This window comes from Neopelma chrysocephalum, unplaced genomic scaffold (assembly GCF_003984885.1).
Source record: "Neopelma chrysocephalum unplaced genomic scaffold, ASM398488v2 Primary Assembly neopelma1_94, whole genome shotgun sequence".
Classification (NCBI taxonomy): Eukaryota; Metazoa; Chordata; class Aves; order Passeriformes; family Pipridae; genus Neopelma; species Neopelma chrysocephalum.
The window spans coordinates 5,002,719-5,015,350 of record NW_020897756.1 but is presented as its reverse complement, the minus strand read 5'-3'; the positions used below and the strand labels follow the sequence as shown (position 1 = coordinate 5,015,350).

At 45.1% G+C, this 12,632-nt stretch overlaps 1 protein-coding gene across 1 annotated transcript; it reads right to left on the bottom strand.

The window, feature by feature from the left end:
• Positions 1–5,648: 5,648 nt before the first annotated feature.
• ASIP (agouti signaling protein) lies at positions 5,649–10,136 on the bottom strand. Its single transcript, XM_027693965.1, has 3 exons — positions 9,941–10,136; positions 6,863–6,924; positions 5,649–5,830 (listed from the first exon to the last, which is right to left on the bottom strand). Exons 1-3 carry the CDS (start codon positions 10,119–10,121, stop codon positions 5,654–5,656), a joined length of 420 nt encoding a protein of 139 aa, XP_027549766.1. The 5' UTR covers positions 10,122–10,136; the 3' UTR covers positions 5,649–5,653.
• Between the last annotated feature and the right edge of the window lie 2,496 nt (positions 10,137–12,632).

Genomic DNA, 12,632 nt, shown 5'->3' with positions numbered 1-12,632 from the left:
CTACAGCAGACCGGGGAACTTCAGTCATTGTTTTTGGTTGGGTGCTTTTCAAAAGTGACTTGGGAATTTCTCATCCCTAAAGTTAGAAAAGCATGTGTTGCTTCAGGTGGTTTGCATCTAGCACAGGAAGCAATTATTTCTTTTCAACTATCAAATGTACTACAGAAATGGAAGATTATGTTTCCTTTTGGAAATGAGGAGCTGTTTGCTGTACACTCTTGGTTTTGGAAATAAAGTGTCTGTGGCAAATGTGTCCCAGGTATTGCAGGGGTAACTGGGATTTTGCAGTGTAGTGGCCCCAGCTGGCCCATCCCATGTGTTTCCCTCAGGGTGTTGGAGATCACAGTGAGGAGAGGACTGTCTGGGAGGGCAGCAGGTCAGAGCTCGGCAGCAGAGAGAAAAAAATGTGAATTGTTCCTGGGTTTGTTGAGGGAGTCCCTTGTTAATTAATTTCTTTTTCAGGCCTGAGTATATCGGGTGAGCAGTTGGCTCTGGGGTTGGGCACAGAGGGTGACAGTGACTGGGGTGACATCAGACTGTGACCTGTCACTACTGGGGTTCCACAGGGCTCCATCTGGGCCCTGTGCTCTCCAACATCATCAATGGCTTGGACACAGCACTGGAAGGGACACTGAGCAAGTTTGCAGGTGACCCAAAACTGGGAGGGGCTGTTGAGTCCCTCGAGGGCAGGGAGGGCCTGCAGAGAGACCTGGACAGATCCGAGGGCTGGGAATCACCAACCATGGGAAGTTCAACAAGGGGAAGTGCTGGATTCTGCCCCTGGGATGGGGCAACCTTGGATGTATGGACAGAGTGGGGAATGAGGGGCTGGAAAGCAGTGCCAGGAAAGGGCCCTGAGGGTCCTGGTTGGTGGCCACTTGGCCCTGAGTCAGCAGTGCCCTGGCAGCCAGGAGGGAAATCCCTGTCCTGGGGGCATCAGGGAGGGGATTGTTCTGCTCTGCTCTGCACTGGGGTGGCCTCACCTTGAATATTGGGACAGTCTGGGGGGACACAATGTAAGGAAGATGTTCAGCCATCAGAGAGTGTCCAAAGGAGGGACAGGGAGATGGGGAAGGGCCTTGATTTGAAGCCGTGTGAGGACACTGAGGGCACTTGGTGTGTTCAGCTGGAGAAAAGGAGACTGAGGGGAGACCTCCCTGCAGTTCCAATGCCTGGGCAGGGGCAGAGGAGGGGCAGGGACTGAGCTCTGCTCTGGGGGGCCCAGGGACAGCACTCAGGGAATGGCTGGAGCTGTGTCAGGGAAGGCTCAGGTTGGATCTCAGGAAAAGGTTCTTCCCCCAGAGGGTGGTTGGCACTGCCCAGGCTCCCCAGGGCAGTGGGCACAGCACCAAGGCTGCCAGAGCTCCAGGAGGGTTTGGATGATCCTCTGGGGCACAGGGTGTGACTCTTGGGGATGGACCTGTGCAGGGCCAGGAGCTGGACTCGATGATCCTTGCGGGTCCCTTCCAACTCAGCATATTCTGTGATTCTGTGAACTCAATTTAACTCGTATATGTGTTAAATAGGACACTGGATGTGGACAAGTGCTGAATTGGCCTATTTAGTGTGTTTACAGAGTCACTTCTGGCCATAGAATGGTCTAATTAATCTTGAAGTACTCTGTTGAAAAATGTTATGATTTAATGCTTTTTTGCTTTGTCCTTGAGTGGCATTTAATGTCTACACCCACTCAGGGAGTGACCTCAAGGCTGCAGTACCTCCTGAGGAGTGTGTCCTCTGAGAGGTCTGCTGGAGGACTGAGATGATGTAATTTTTGCTCTGTAAAATGGAGCTCCCACAGAGCCAGCTTTGGGCATGGCACATACAGCTTCTTCCTTGGCTCCTCAGTTTGGATATACAAATGTCCATCTGGTTTTCCTAGAATTCATTTCATCATGAGGTCAGCACTGTCCTCATCTCAAAGGGATCTCATCCGGTCTTTCATCACCCTCAGCTAAAGCAACGTCACAGATGCTGCTGACTCATCTAGAGAATTTGGGAAAAGTCATTTTACCTTCCATCAAGTCTTTCCTTCTGTGAGAAGTTCCTAAAGGCTGACGTGAGGAGTGGTTTGGTTTCCTTTTGGGGTCTCCCAGACCGTTTCAATAATTAGCTTGGAGAACTATGACATTTAAAATTAGTTTGGTATAGTCATTAAGATGTTAATTCTGCCATTTGTTTAATCCACCAGGATAAACTTGGGTTTTATGGGCTTTGAGTGTGACAATAAGCAATCAAGCCAGGCCTCTGGATGGGAAAAATATAGTATCTGTTTTAAATTCGCCCAAGACAGGCAATATTCAGAAAAGCTAACAGTGATTTATTTGTGCTTAATCCTCCTAACCTCTAATTAGGGTAAAATTCCCATTAGTCTCTTGGAGCACAATGACTCTGTCATGGAGCATTACTGGGGCTGTCTCCACACTTGAATTCCAACAAGTTTTCAGTGGAGGTATTTTGGTATCTGACAGCTAAAAATTTAACACTCCATTTTTGTCATGTGCATGTTTTATCATCTGTGTGCTGGTGACACTCCAGGTGGGTCCCTGGGGCAGCTCTTGCTCAGTAGAAATAGCTGTTCGAACTAAAAACATTGAAGCAAACATTTGGTGCACATATTTTATTGATTTCTATATCCTCTCAACACCTCATGCAACATGATCTTTACCCGGAAAGGTCAAGTCACTAAGGCTACTAACTTCAGAGTACTTGGTTATATATATTATATATAATATATATTATATATATTCTTTGGTGTGATAGATGAACAGCAAAGAAAGCATAACCTCTTTCTAATAAATTCCACTTGCAAAGAAGGCTTATTAATAAATCAAATTTTAAAATGCGCTGTAAGTAAATGCTATATTAAAAAGTGTATGCATATGTGTTGAAAAACAAATCCCCTCAGTGGTCTGCCTGGGTCTTTCCTTTTCCTTCATTGCACATCCTGTCCTTGGCTGGGTCTTCCACCGTGTCCATGACTCCTCAGGTGGGTGTGGGCACTTCCCACCTCCCTTGGTGACAGTCCCAGGCCGTGCTACATCTCTGGATGACGGGGCAGAGGGTGTCCTTGGCAGGTTTTCTGGTGACACCAGCCCTGGAGCAGGGACTGGTAGGTCCAGAGGGACTGAGCCAGGCTGCAAAAACAGTCTGAACCTCCTGCTGGTCAACAAGGAGAAGCACAAAGTCCTACCCCTGGGAAGGAGCAGCCCCAGGCACCAGGATGTGCCAGGGGACACCCGGCTGGGAGACAGTTCAGCAGGAAAGGCCCTGGGGGGCCTGGAGAGCACAAAGTTGGACATGAGCCTGTGTGCCCTTGCAGGACAGAAGGTAAGTTGTGTCCTGGGCTGTGTTGGAGGGACTGTCACCAGCAGGTCAAGGAGGGGATCCCTTCCCTCTGGTCAGCACTGGGCAGGTTATCCCTGCAGGGCTGTGTCCAGGTTGGGCCTCCCCAGCACCAGGGAAACATGGACATACCAGAGAGTCAAACACCAGGAAGCTTTTTTTTCTGTTTTTAATGGTGAGGGTGACCCAGCACCGGGACAGGTTGCCCAGGGAGGTGGCAGAGTCTTCCAAAGCTGCCTGGACACAGCCCAGGGCAAACAGGTCTAGGAGACCCTGCTTGGGCCAGATGACTTCCAGAGGTTCCTGCTGTCCTCAGCCACCCTGTGATTCTGCAAAGCTGGAGAGCAGCTGTTTGTTTGATTTCTGGCCCTCCCTCCTTCCCTTCCCTCTCCTCCTGATCCCCTAGACCCAGGTAAAATACAGTTTTTCTGACCAGCTGGACTTTCTGGTATGAAAATGACACTATCAACAACTTGAGGGGAACCTACATCTTTACCTAGTAAAGGAAGGGTCCAAATTCCCAAGTCTGCTGTGATGTGTCAGTCTTCCTTCTTATCCCCTTTTTATCATATCTGAGTGGCTTACAGATTCCTGAGCCAAGATATATGATTAAAAAACATACCTGTGTAAATGTACAAGAATTCAAGCTTGCATGGCATGTGTCAATGGACGTATTTTATAAAAGATAAGGAACACAATGGCATCCTGTCATCATTAGGGCTCTCTCAGATTAATCTGTCATCTTTATATCTTTAGACTGAACAAAAATTTCTGTCAGCACCTGACCTGTGTTTTGAGTTCTGGGCTTCAGACCGATTATTATAAGAAAAAAGAGTTCATGAGGCTTGAGTGCCTTTGGAGTGTCATCTGTATCATCTTGGCCTTCCTGGAAGACTTTTGTAGCCCTCAGCTGTAAATAAATCAATAAAGAAATTTCCTCTCAAGTAGACCCACACAGAGGATTAGAAAATTCATGATTTGCATTCAAAATTCACGGTTAGAAAATCTGTGCCTGTGAAATCTGCAGAGTGTGAGTAGGGACCCTGTGGAGGCAGGTGGAGAGAACATGGGAGAGAGGGGCTTAACCTGGAGTGAATGTGGCTCCTGGGGTGGCTGGGAATAGCAGTGGGATGAAGGGAAAATGCTGAAATCAAGGAAGTACCAAAGAAGAAAAAAAGAAGGTGGGGGAGCAGGGGAGATGAACCCTGTAGATCCAGAACAGAGGAGGTGAAAAGCAAGAGCTGGAGTCTGACAGATGAGTCTTCAATGCTGGGGACATTTTCTGGGTCTGCTCCCTCCTTGTTCTCCTGGTAGTTTAACCAAGAAGGAGTTTCCTTCTGTGCCATCTTGGATACCTTGAGATAGAGGCAAAGAGCTTCAAGAACAAGAGAAAGAAGCCTCCTAGACACGTGTTTGCTGCTGCCTTGAGCTTCACTCGCACCTTCAGAGCTGTTTCTGAGCCTTTACACCCTCTGATATGGGTTCTTTTTTTCCCCTGTGGTCACTGGTTGCCTGCAGCACATGGAGACTGATGCCTGAATTCACCCTTGGGGTGGTTTCTGGGACCTGCCCATAGTAGTAAAGGGCAAAGAAAGGGATTGATTGCTTATAATTTGCTTTGCTTCAAGATGCACATGTGGGACATACATTCATTTTTGGCTGATCTTTCCTTCTTCCTCCAAGTTGTGGATATGTCTTCCTGCTTTGGGGTTTTGTATACACAATGTCCTTGGCAGCAGGAGAAGGGCTGAGGAATTGATTCCTATGGATATGGCTGGGGAAAAAATCTGATTTTTATGTTATGAGCCACAGATACATTTAGAGTCCAAGTATACATGTATTTTATACACCTGGGAGGTGCTGGTTACTGCAATGACTACAAACCCTGAAGGTGGATGGACTGATGCTCAGCTGAGGATGATTGAAAAATTGCCTTATTTTCAGGTAGAATAACCTACATAAATTCTTGTCCTGATTTTTGTTGAATATATAAAAAGGGTTATGGCTCTTTCAAAAAAAAGCCAAAACCCCAAACAATCCCAAAGCACCAAAAATCCAGAATTCATCCTAAAACAAACTCTTTTGCTAAAAATACCTTATCACTGTCAATCTCCCTGGTTGTCTGCTCCTTGAAATAACATCCTGGTTGTGATACCATTAACCCCATAAAAAAACCTGTCCATTAAATTTTAAGAGGGGCAAATCCAAGCTTCAGAGCTCTCTATTTTGCCATACACATGGGGCAATTTGAAACACCCACTTGAGAAACTAATGAAAGACAGGAGCCTCATCGTGTTCCCAGCTTGGTTTAGCACTTGGGGTTTAACATCAGGCACTGGCAGATTGTCTGGAAAATCCGGCATTTGCACAAAGCACAGTAGTTACAGCAGGAGTTCAGGTGTGGTTTGCAGGTTTTGAAGGTTGGCACACAGTTGGCAGCTGGTGGGGGCCTTGGTTTCGGAGGTGTCTTGCGTTCAGCATTTTTCTAGAAGACAAAAACGTGGGAATTCGTAGAAAAGCCAGGTGAGCACAGGTCACACGGGTCAAGGGAGGGAACAGAGGGAGGGTCTGGCTTGAGGTGAGGAGGTGGTTGCTGGCAGTGAGACCTGGATTAGCAACACAGAGGTGTGGTTGGTCTGGATTGTGGGAAACGGTGGCTGGAGACCAACCTTGTGAGCAAAATGATAACCCTTGTGAGCCCTGGGTTTTGACTGTGACTGGGCAGAGTGTTGGAAAATGGTCTGTAGGGAAAACTGTGGAAACAGTGAAGAGAGGGATAGAAAAACATCCAAAGATGATGAAGTTATCAATAAAACTAATTAAGGTGTTGTGCCTGGATCCCCGAACTTTTCAAATGAAAGACTGGAACCTCCCTGTCGGTCTGTGGGACTGGTACCACTTTGTTTGCTGGGCTGTGAGGCTGAGAGAGCAGGGAGGTGACCTGGCAATGCTCCCCCTCACAGGGCTGGGCTGCCAAACTGCCTTTGGAGCCCAGTGATCCTTCATCCATGAGAAACCTTAACTGCACACATGGGGAAGTGTCCCCCAGCTTACCCAAGGAGTGCTGCTCCTCCATCTGGAACAGGGAGAGGTGGGAAATTTTGGGTTGCTGGCACATGCCTGGGACCTGGGAGGGATCTCTGGAGCCTGCCAGCTACAGGCACCCTGTGCACCTCTGTAACTCAGAGTCATGGGATAGTTTGGATGGGAAGGGATCTTTAAAGCCCTTCTTCTTCCACCCCCTGCCATGGGCAGGGACACCTTCCACCAGCCCAGGTTGCTCCAAGCCCCGTCCAACCTGGCCTTGGACACTTCCAGGGATGGGGCAGCCACAGCTTCTAGTTTTCTTTCCACCTTTATTTTGCATGTGGTTTTACAGTATTTAGAGCTTCAAGCTGTATGTCAATTATTTAACTCAGGGAATGGCGGTAAAAGCCTTCCAAATGAATGCACAGAGGGAAACTCTACACGTTACACACCATTCTAATTCAACAAAGTTTTCTGAACAACCACCTACCTTGGAAGATTTCTTGTTCTCTGCCTCTTTCCTGCTGACTTTCTGGGATCTTCTAGTTAAATCTTCAATGAGAATAGCACAACATAATATGAAACCAATTTTACAGCATGGTGTTTCGTTGAGATAATCCTATTTTTGGGGTGAGTGAAGGCAGATAACCTGCGTTGCCACCTCATCCCTGCGTGTTTTCCAGTGAAGGTGTTCACCTCATGCACAGAGTGTCTGAACTCTTGTTCTCACTGCTGCTTGTGCAAAGCAGAAGAACACTGATGTTTGTATTTTAGGAGAGAATTTTTACACTTTGTTTGGTAGATGCAAACAAGGAAAAATTTCGGAGAAATAAAATTAAAGGTCCCTGTCTAAAAGATGAGGGTACTCATGCACATTAGTCATGTGAACAAAAATAGGAAAAATCTTTAGAATTCTGTAATTTTTTTCTGTTAGAAGGTGGTGTTACATGCATAATTTTGGAAGGAATTAGCAAGTGTACCCTGGTTTTCACAAGCAAAAACTCTTTGCTGGTTTGGTATAAACTCCTCATCTGAGTGATGCCACCTTTCATTTGCAGTTCTTTGTTCCTTCTCCACCCACCATTTGTTTTAGAAAACATTATTCTCAAAGGTGTTTCATTCGTGCCTGTAACGTGGATTATCATATGTATTTATCACTATATATATATTTATAACTATATATAAATTCCATGACTAAGGCTTGTCTTGGCCTCTAACACAGCAAGACTGTTAAAGTGTGAGACACTTCCCAGCTCCCCAATCTGTTATGATATTTTTGATATCTTTACTCTGTGTGTGAGTTTTGTAATAAGCACTGTATGTATGTAACAAATGATTGGGATAAAAAATGTCCATATCCCCACTAATAAATGGTGGCTCCTCATCTATTCCAGTGTTCTCTATCAATATGTTTCTGAATATTTACTAATTGCTACGATTTGCAGAGTTACAGAGTGAAGAATAAACAGTTTGGGCTGGTTTGAGGCGTTTCATTTATTAATCATGAATTTTAATAGTTGGGGTTATGTATCTCTAAGAAATAGTGTGGGGGGGGGAACCTGTACTTCAAGCATATAAAGTTATTGTCACTTAATAAGGGCAAGCCTTAATAGAGGTATTGCACTAACTAGATTAGTGATTTGGATCCAGTTCCAGCTGGATCTTTGTTATTCTGTCCTTTCTGTTCTTTGTTATTCTGTCCTTTCAAACTTTCTGACAGTTACCAAGATGAGTGTAAGTAACTTAAATCTACCTCAATTTGACTTTGTGTAGTCCAGTTGTACAGGATTGTTTGGATTGCTTTGGCTATAAAAGAGGTGAGTGTTACGCAGAGATCTGTTTTTTTTAACTGTTCCTGCATTTTCAGTGTCAAATGTTCGCTCTGTTGTATGAAAGGACATTGTATGCAGGGGAAGAACAAATGCAAAGGTGAACTGGAGACTGTGGTGTTGGCTTAGACTCAGACTATCACTGTACTGGGGATTGCTCTTCACTCCCTGGCTAATTGCTTCATCCCTCTGCTGACTATAAAATGGGGAAGCAGAATAGCTGGGATGTGCCATGGAGGGGATACAGGATGCTCTGCTCCTGAGGGAGGAGGTGTCTCTTTGCAGAGAACCAAACGGGGCAGAGAGGGACGAGGGCTTTTGTGGGGCATTGCAGACCCCCCCAGAGCAAAAGGGCCTGACAGTGTTAGGGGATCTTTGCTATCCTGGATGTCTGTTGGCAAAGGAATAGCAGAGAATCCTCATGGAAGAGTTTGGTACCTCAAAACAAGCTGTGGTGAAAATCGCTTCAACCTCCCCTTTTTGTTCTGAAAAAGGAAGGTAATTCTTGGACTATCTGAGAGATGTTCCATCTCTGCAGTAAACTCAGTTCATAGAATCCCAGAATGGTTTGGGCTGGAAGGGGACCTTAAAGCTCATTTTGTTCCACCCCCTGCCACAGGTGGAACACCTTCCACTAGCCCCGGTTGCTCCAAACCCCGTCCAACCTGGCCTTGGACACTTCCACATGGCATGACACAGCATCTCTGTCATGTTTAAAGCAGGGGCTCACTTTTGTGAGAAGACAGAGAAATCAACTGAAGTAAGCGTATTTTATATCTCTGGTTTTAATTGGAGTAAAAAAAAAAATGTTGGAAGTGTGATGCTGAAGGTATCAAGGATCACAAGGACCATGCAATGGTGCAGCTTGGGAGGCTGCACAACAGCACAAAGTTCACTAAACTTGCAGTTAAACAAGGCTGAGTTAACTGAGGATTCAAACATTCAGATTTCTGCAGAAATGCAAGTGCAGGGCAACTGTTTTTCCTTAAAGAAAGGTAAGAACCAAACTGCTTTAAGCAAAAGCTCTAAAAGCCTGTAGAAAGGAGCTAAACAAGAGTATTTTTTGCATTATTAGTGTTTTGACAGAGTTATGAATGGTGTTCTGCAGCTAATTATCTCCAAAAACTTGATTCTTGAAAGGAGAAGTTTGTGTAAATTAGGGCAGACACAAGGAAAATATTTTGTGAAGACAAGAGTTAAGCTTTGCCCTAACAAGGTTCTTCCTTAACAGGACAGAGTAAGAGTAGGGACAGAGCTGGTCCTGTCTTGGATAAACAGATAACCCCTGGCTCTCCCTTGCAGTGCTCTTTTCTTCCCCTGGTTAAAGACCAGATAAACTGAGGTGATATTAATACCTGTTAATACTGTTGATTTCTCTACCACAAAAGCAGATACTTTAAAAGACCCCACATTATGTTCGTATTTTTTATATCCATGAGATTTTCAAAGGAAGATTATTGCCCATATTAGCAGAAGAACACCTAAATATAAAAAGACCTGCAGTACGATAGGACCTGAAGTAAAATCTGTAAAACTAAAATAAGTCATCTGATGATTATTGTTTTTTTCCTCTAAACTGAGGGCTGTCACATTGTCATTCTTGGGTGCTGTAGCCACAACAGCCCTGCACTAAGGCAGTTGTGTGACATTGCAGTGTTATCCAAACAGTCCATAGGAACCAACAACTGCGTTTTCTGCAAATCTTGTTAATTTGGCACCGAATGGCAGATTTTACTCACCTACTATGGAGATGGGTGGGAGGTCTGACAGATCCATTCTGCTGCTCCTGGACAGGTTGCATTCTGCCTTCTCCTCAGTGACCATGTGGGGATCAGCAGCTCTGAGCAAGCTGTAGCAGAGCAGGAGGCTGAGGAAGAGCTTCTTCCTTTCCGTTGTGGGGAGGAAAAATTCCATCGTCATGAAAACCAAAGTCGGCCAAAACCTGCACGTGGAAGAGGTGCAAGGATATGAATCTCAGAAATGGTTTTCTGTCACGTTGTGCAGCTTTAGCAACAAAACTTCAACAGTTCTTTTACTTCCAACACTTTCTCTCTGATACCAGAACACCTAAGTTTCTAGTTGTCAGAGTGGAAAAACACTGTATCAAATAGAACTCTCTTAGACAGTCTCTTTTTCCTGATTCTTTCCTCGAAAGGTTTATTTTCCCAGAAGATGCAGGAGATCTCCCAAGCGAGTTTTACAACAATGTCTGACCAAGGGCAGAAGCTCAATTGCTTCATCAGACTTTTTTTCCCAGAAAATCTCGTTAACAAATTTGTCCTAGAAAATACGGAAAAATAATGACAATTTTAAAAAAACCCTGAAAACACAAATTGTGTTTCCCTATAATTTTCTCCTCTTGAAAATAACCTCAAAAGTGACCGCTCTAATCCCCCAGTAAATCACGGCCGTAACTCACACGAGTTATGAAAAGGCCCAGTGCTGTAAGGTCTTTATGGACCTTACTGTGCACTGAATAACTTGTAAGATGTGACAAAGTCTGTGGGATTTGAGGATATTTATGGAGGAACCTGAGCAGAGTGTGGCCATTCACCTCAGATGACACTCCCAGCCCCCGGTGATGCAGTGAGGGGCACATAGATTGTGTCACCAGCCTGGGCTCCTTCTCTTGTAGATTCCTTGCAGGGCTGTGTTTCAAAGCTGATTTTTATTTCCATGTGCATTACTTTGATGCTGTGTCAGAGTTATGGGAGCCTTCCCCCAGGGGCACTGTCAGCCTCCAGATTTATGGGTAGCCTTTCGTCAGTGAAAAGCTACTGGTAGCAGTAAAAGGAGGGAGTGAAACCAAATGTTTTAGGCCATTCATCTGCTTGTGATGACTTCATTACTGGAGAGTTAAAAGATGAAGAGTTTCTGCATTGGAAGGGCTTCAATCTGGTCATTGCTGCTTCACAGAATCTGTTCTCTGCACCTGCTTTTATAGCCCCCACTGACCCTCTGTTCCTGTGAGATGGTGAATATTGTGCTTCTAATTCCAAGCCTTTGGGCTCAGTTCTAAAATTGTCTGTTCTCCAGGCCATGCTCATGGAACAAATCAGTGCTGGGTGTATGGATGCTGCTTTCCGTGGTGGTTATAGCTGTGCCATGAGGATATTCACCTCTGCTCTGGAGATGGGCTGGGAGAGCTGGGATTGTTCAGCCTGGAGAAGAGAAGGCTCCAGGGAGACCTCAGAGCCTCTTCCAGTGCCTAAACAGGGTTATGAGAAAGAGGGAGAGCAACTTTCTACACAGGCACAGAGTGACAGGGCAAGACAGGATGGTTTCAAACAGAAAAGAGAGAAATTTAGGTTGGATATTAGGAAGAAGTTCTTTACTCAGAGGTTAGTGAGGCCCTGGCACAGGTTGCCCAGAGAAGCTGTGGCTGCCCCATCCCTGGAAGTGTCCAAGGCCAGGTTGGATGGGGCTTGGAGCAACCTGGGCTAGTGGAAGGTGTCCCTGCCCATGTTGGAACTGGATGAGCTTTAAGGTCCCTTCCAACCCAAACCATTCTATGTTTCTGTGATCCCACATCTGTTAGGACTCCAGTGGGATTTACAGGGAAGCACGTGTTGTATCCTTTGTGGTTTAGACATCTGCATGAGGTGCAACTGAAATAGAGCTTGGAGATTTACACTGGGGGATTAACCTTGGGAAGGGAGGGCTGTTGTGTTTGTATTTCAAGTGATCCACAGCCGGTGTTGTTCAAAGCTGGTGTAAAGTTCAGACCCCAGCTGGGCCATGGTCATGGCTGTGGGTAAAAATCTCCTTTGAACCAGTTGATTCCAGTTTTATAAAATGAGATGGGAGGAATCTTTCATTTGATCCCAAATCACCTCCTAGAGAAGAAAGTACACCTTATTTAGAAGAAAATAAAAATTGCAATAACCAAAAGGAACAAGTCTTCCCATGAATATTTGTTGTGATGGTAAAATCGTGGGCTTGAGTTTTCAGCTATTGCAATTGAGTAAAGGGTCAAGATGAGTTAAGGGTCTGTGTTCATTCTTTACATGCCCTGATCTTGCAAACTCTTCTACAGAAGTTCAGCCCTTGCCTGGGGCAATTGTAAAATGGAAGTATGTGAAAATATTTGCTTACTCAGGATCCTACCCTGATCTTTTTCTTCTGTGCAGAAGAAATACCTTTTTGTTGGCTTTTTCCCATCTCCTTTCACAAAAGGTATCCAAACCTCAGTGACATTTCTTGGTGCTCCCTGACAACTTCTCTGTCACATGGCTTTACATGGAGAAAACCATTCAGGTCATAACAATAACCATTCAGGTCAAAACTAGAATTTCTTTTCATGGATCTAATTTTACCAACCTGAGTGCCCCTAGTGATGTTCATATTCCAGGTACATGCTTAAAAGTCATAAAAGACCTAAATAATGGCTTGTGTGCCCAAAAACTTCTCTATATTTTCCAAATATGCAGT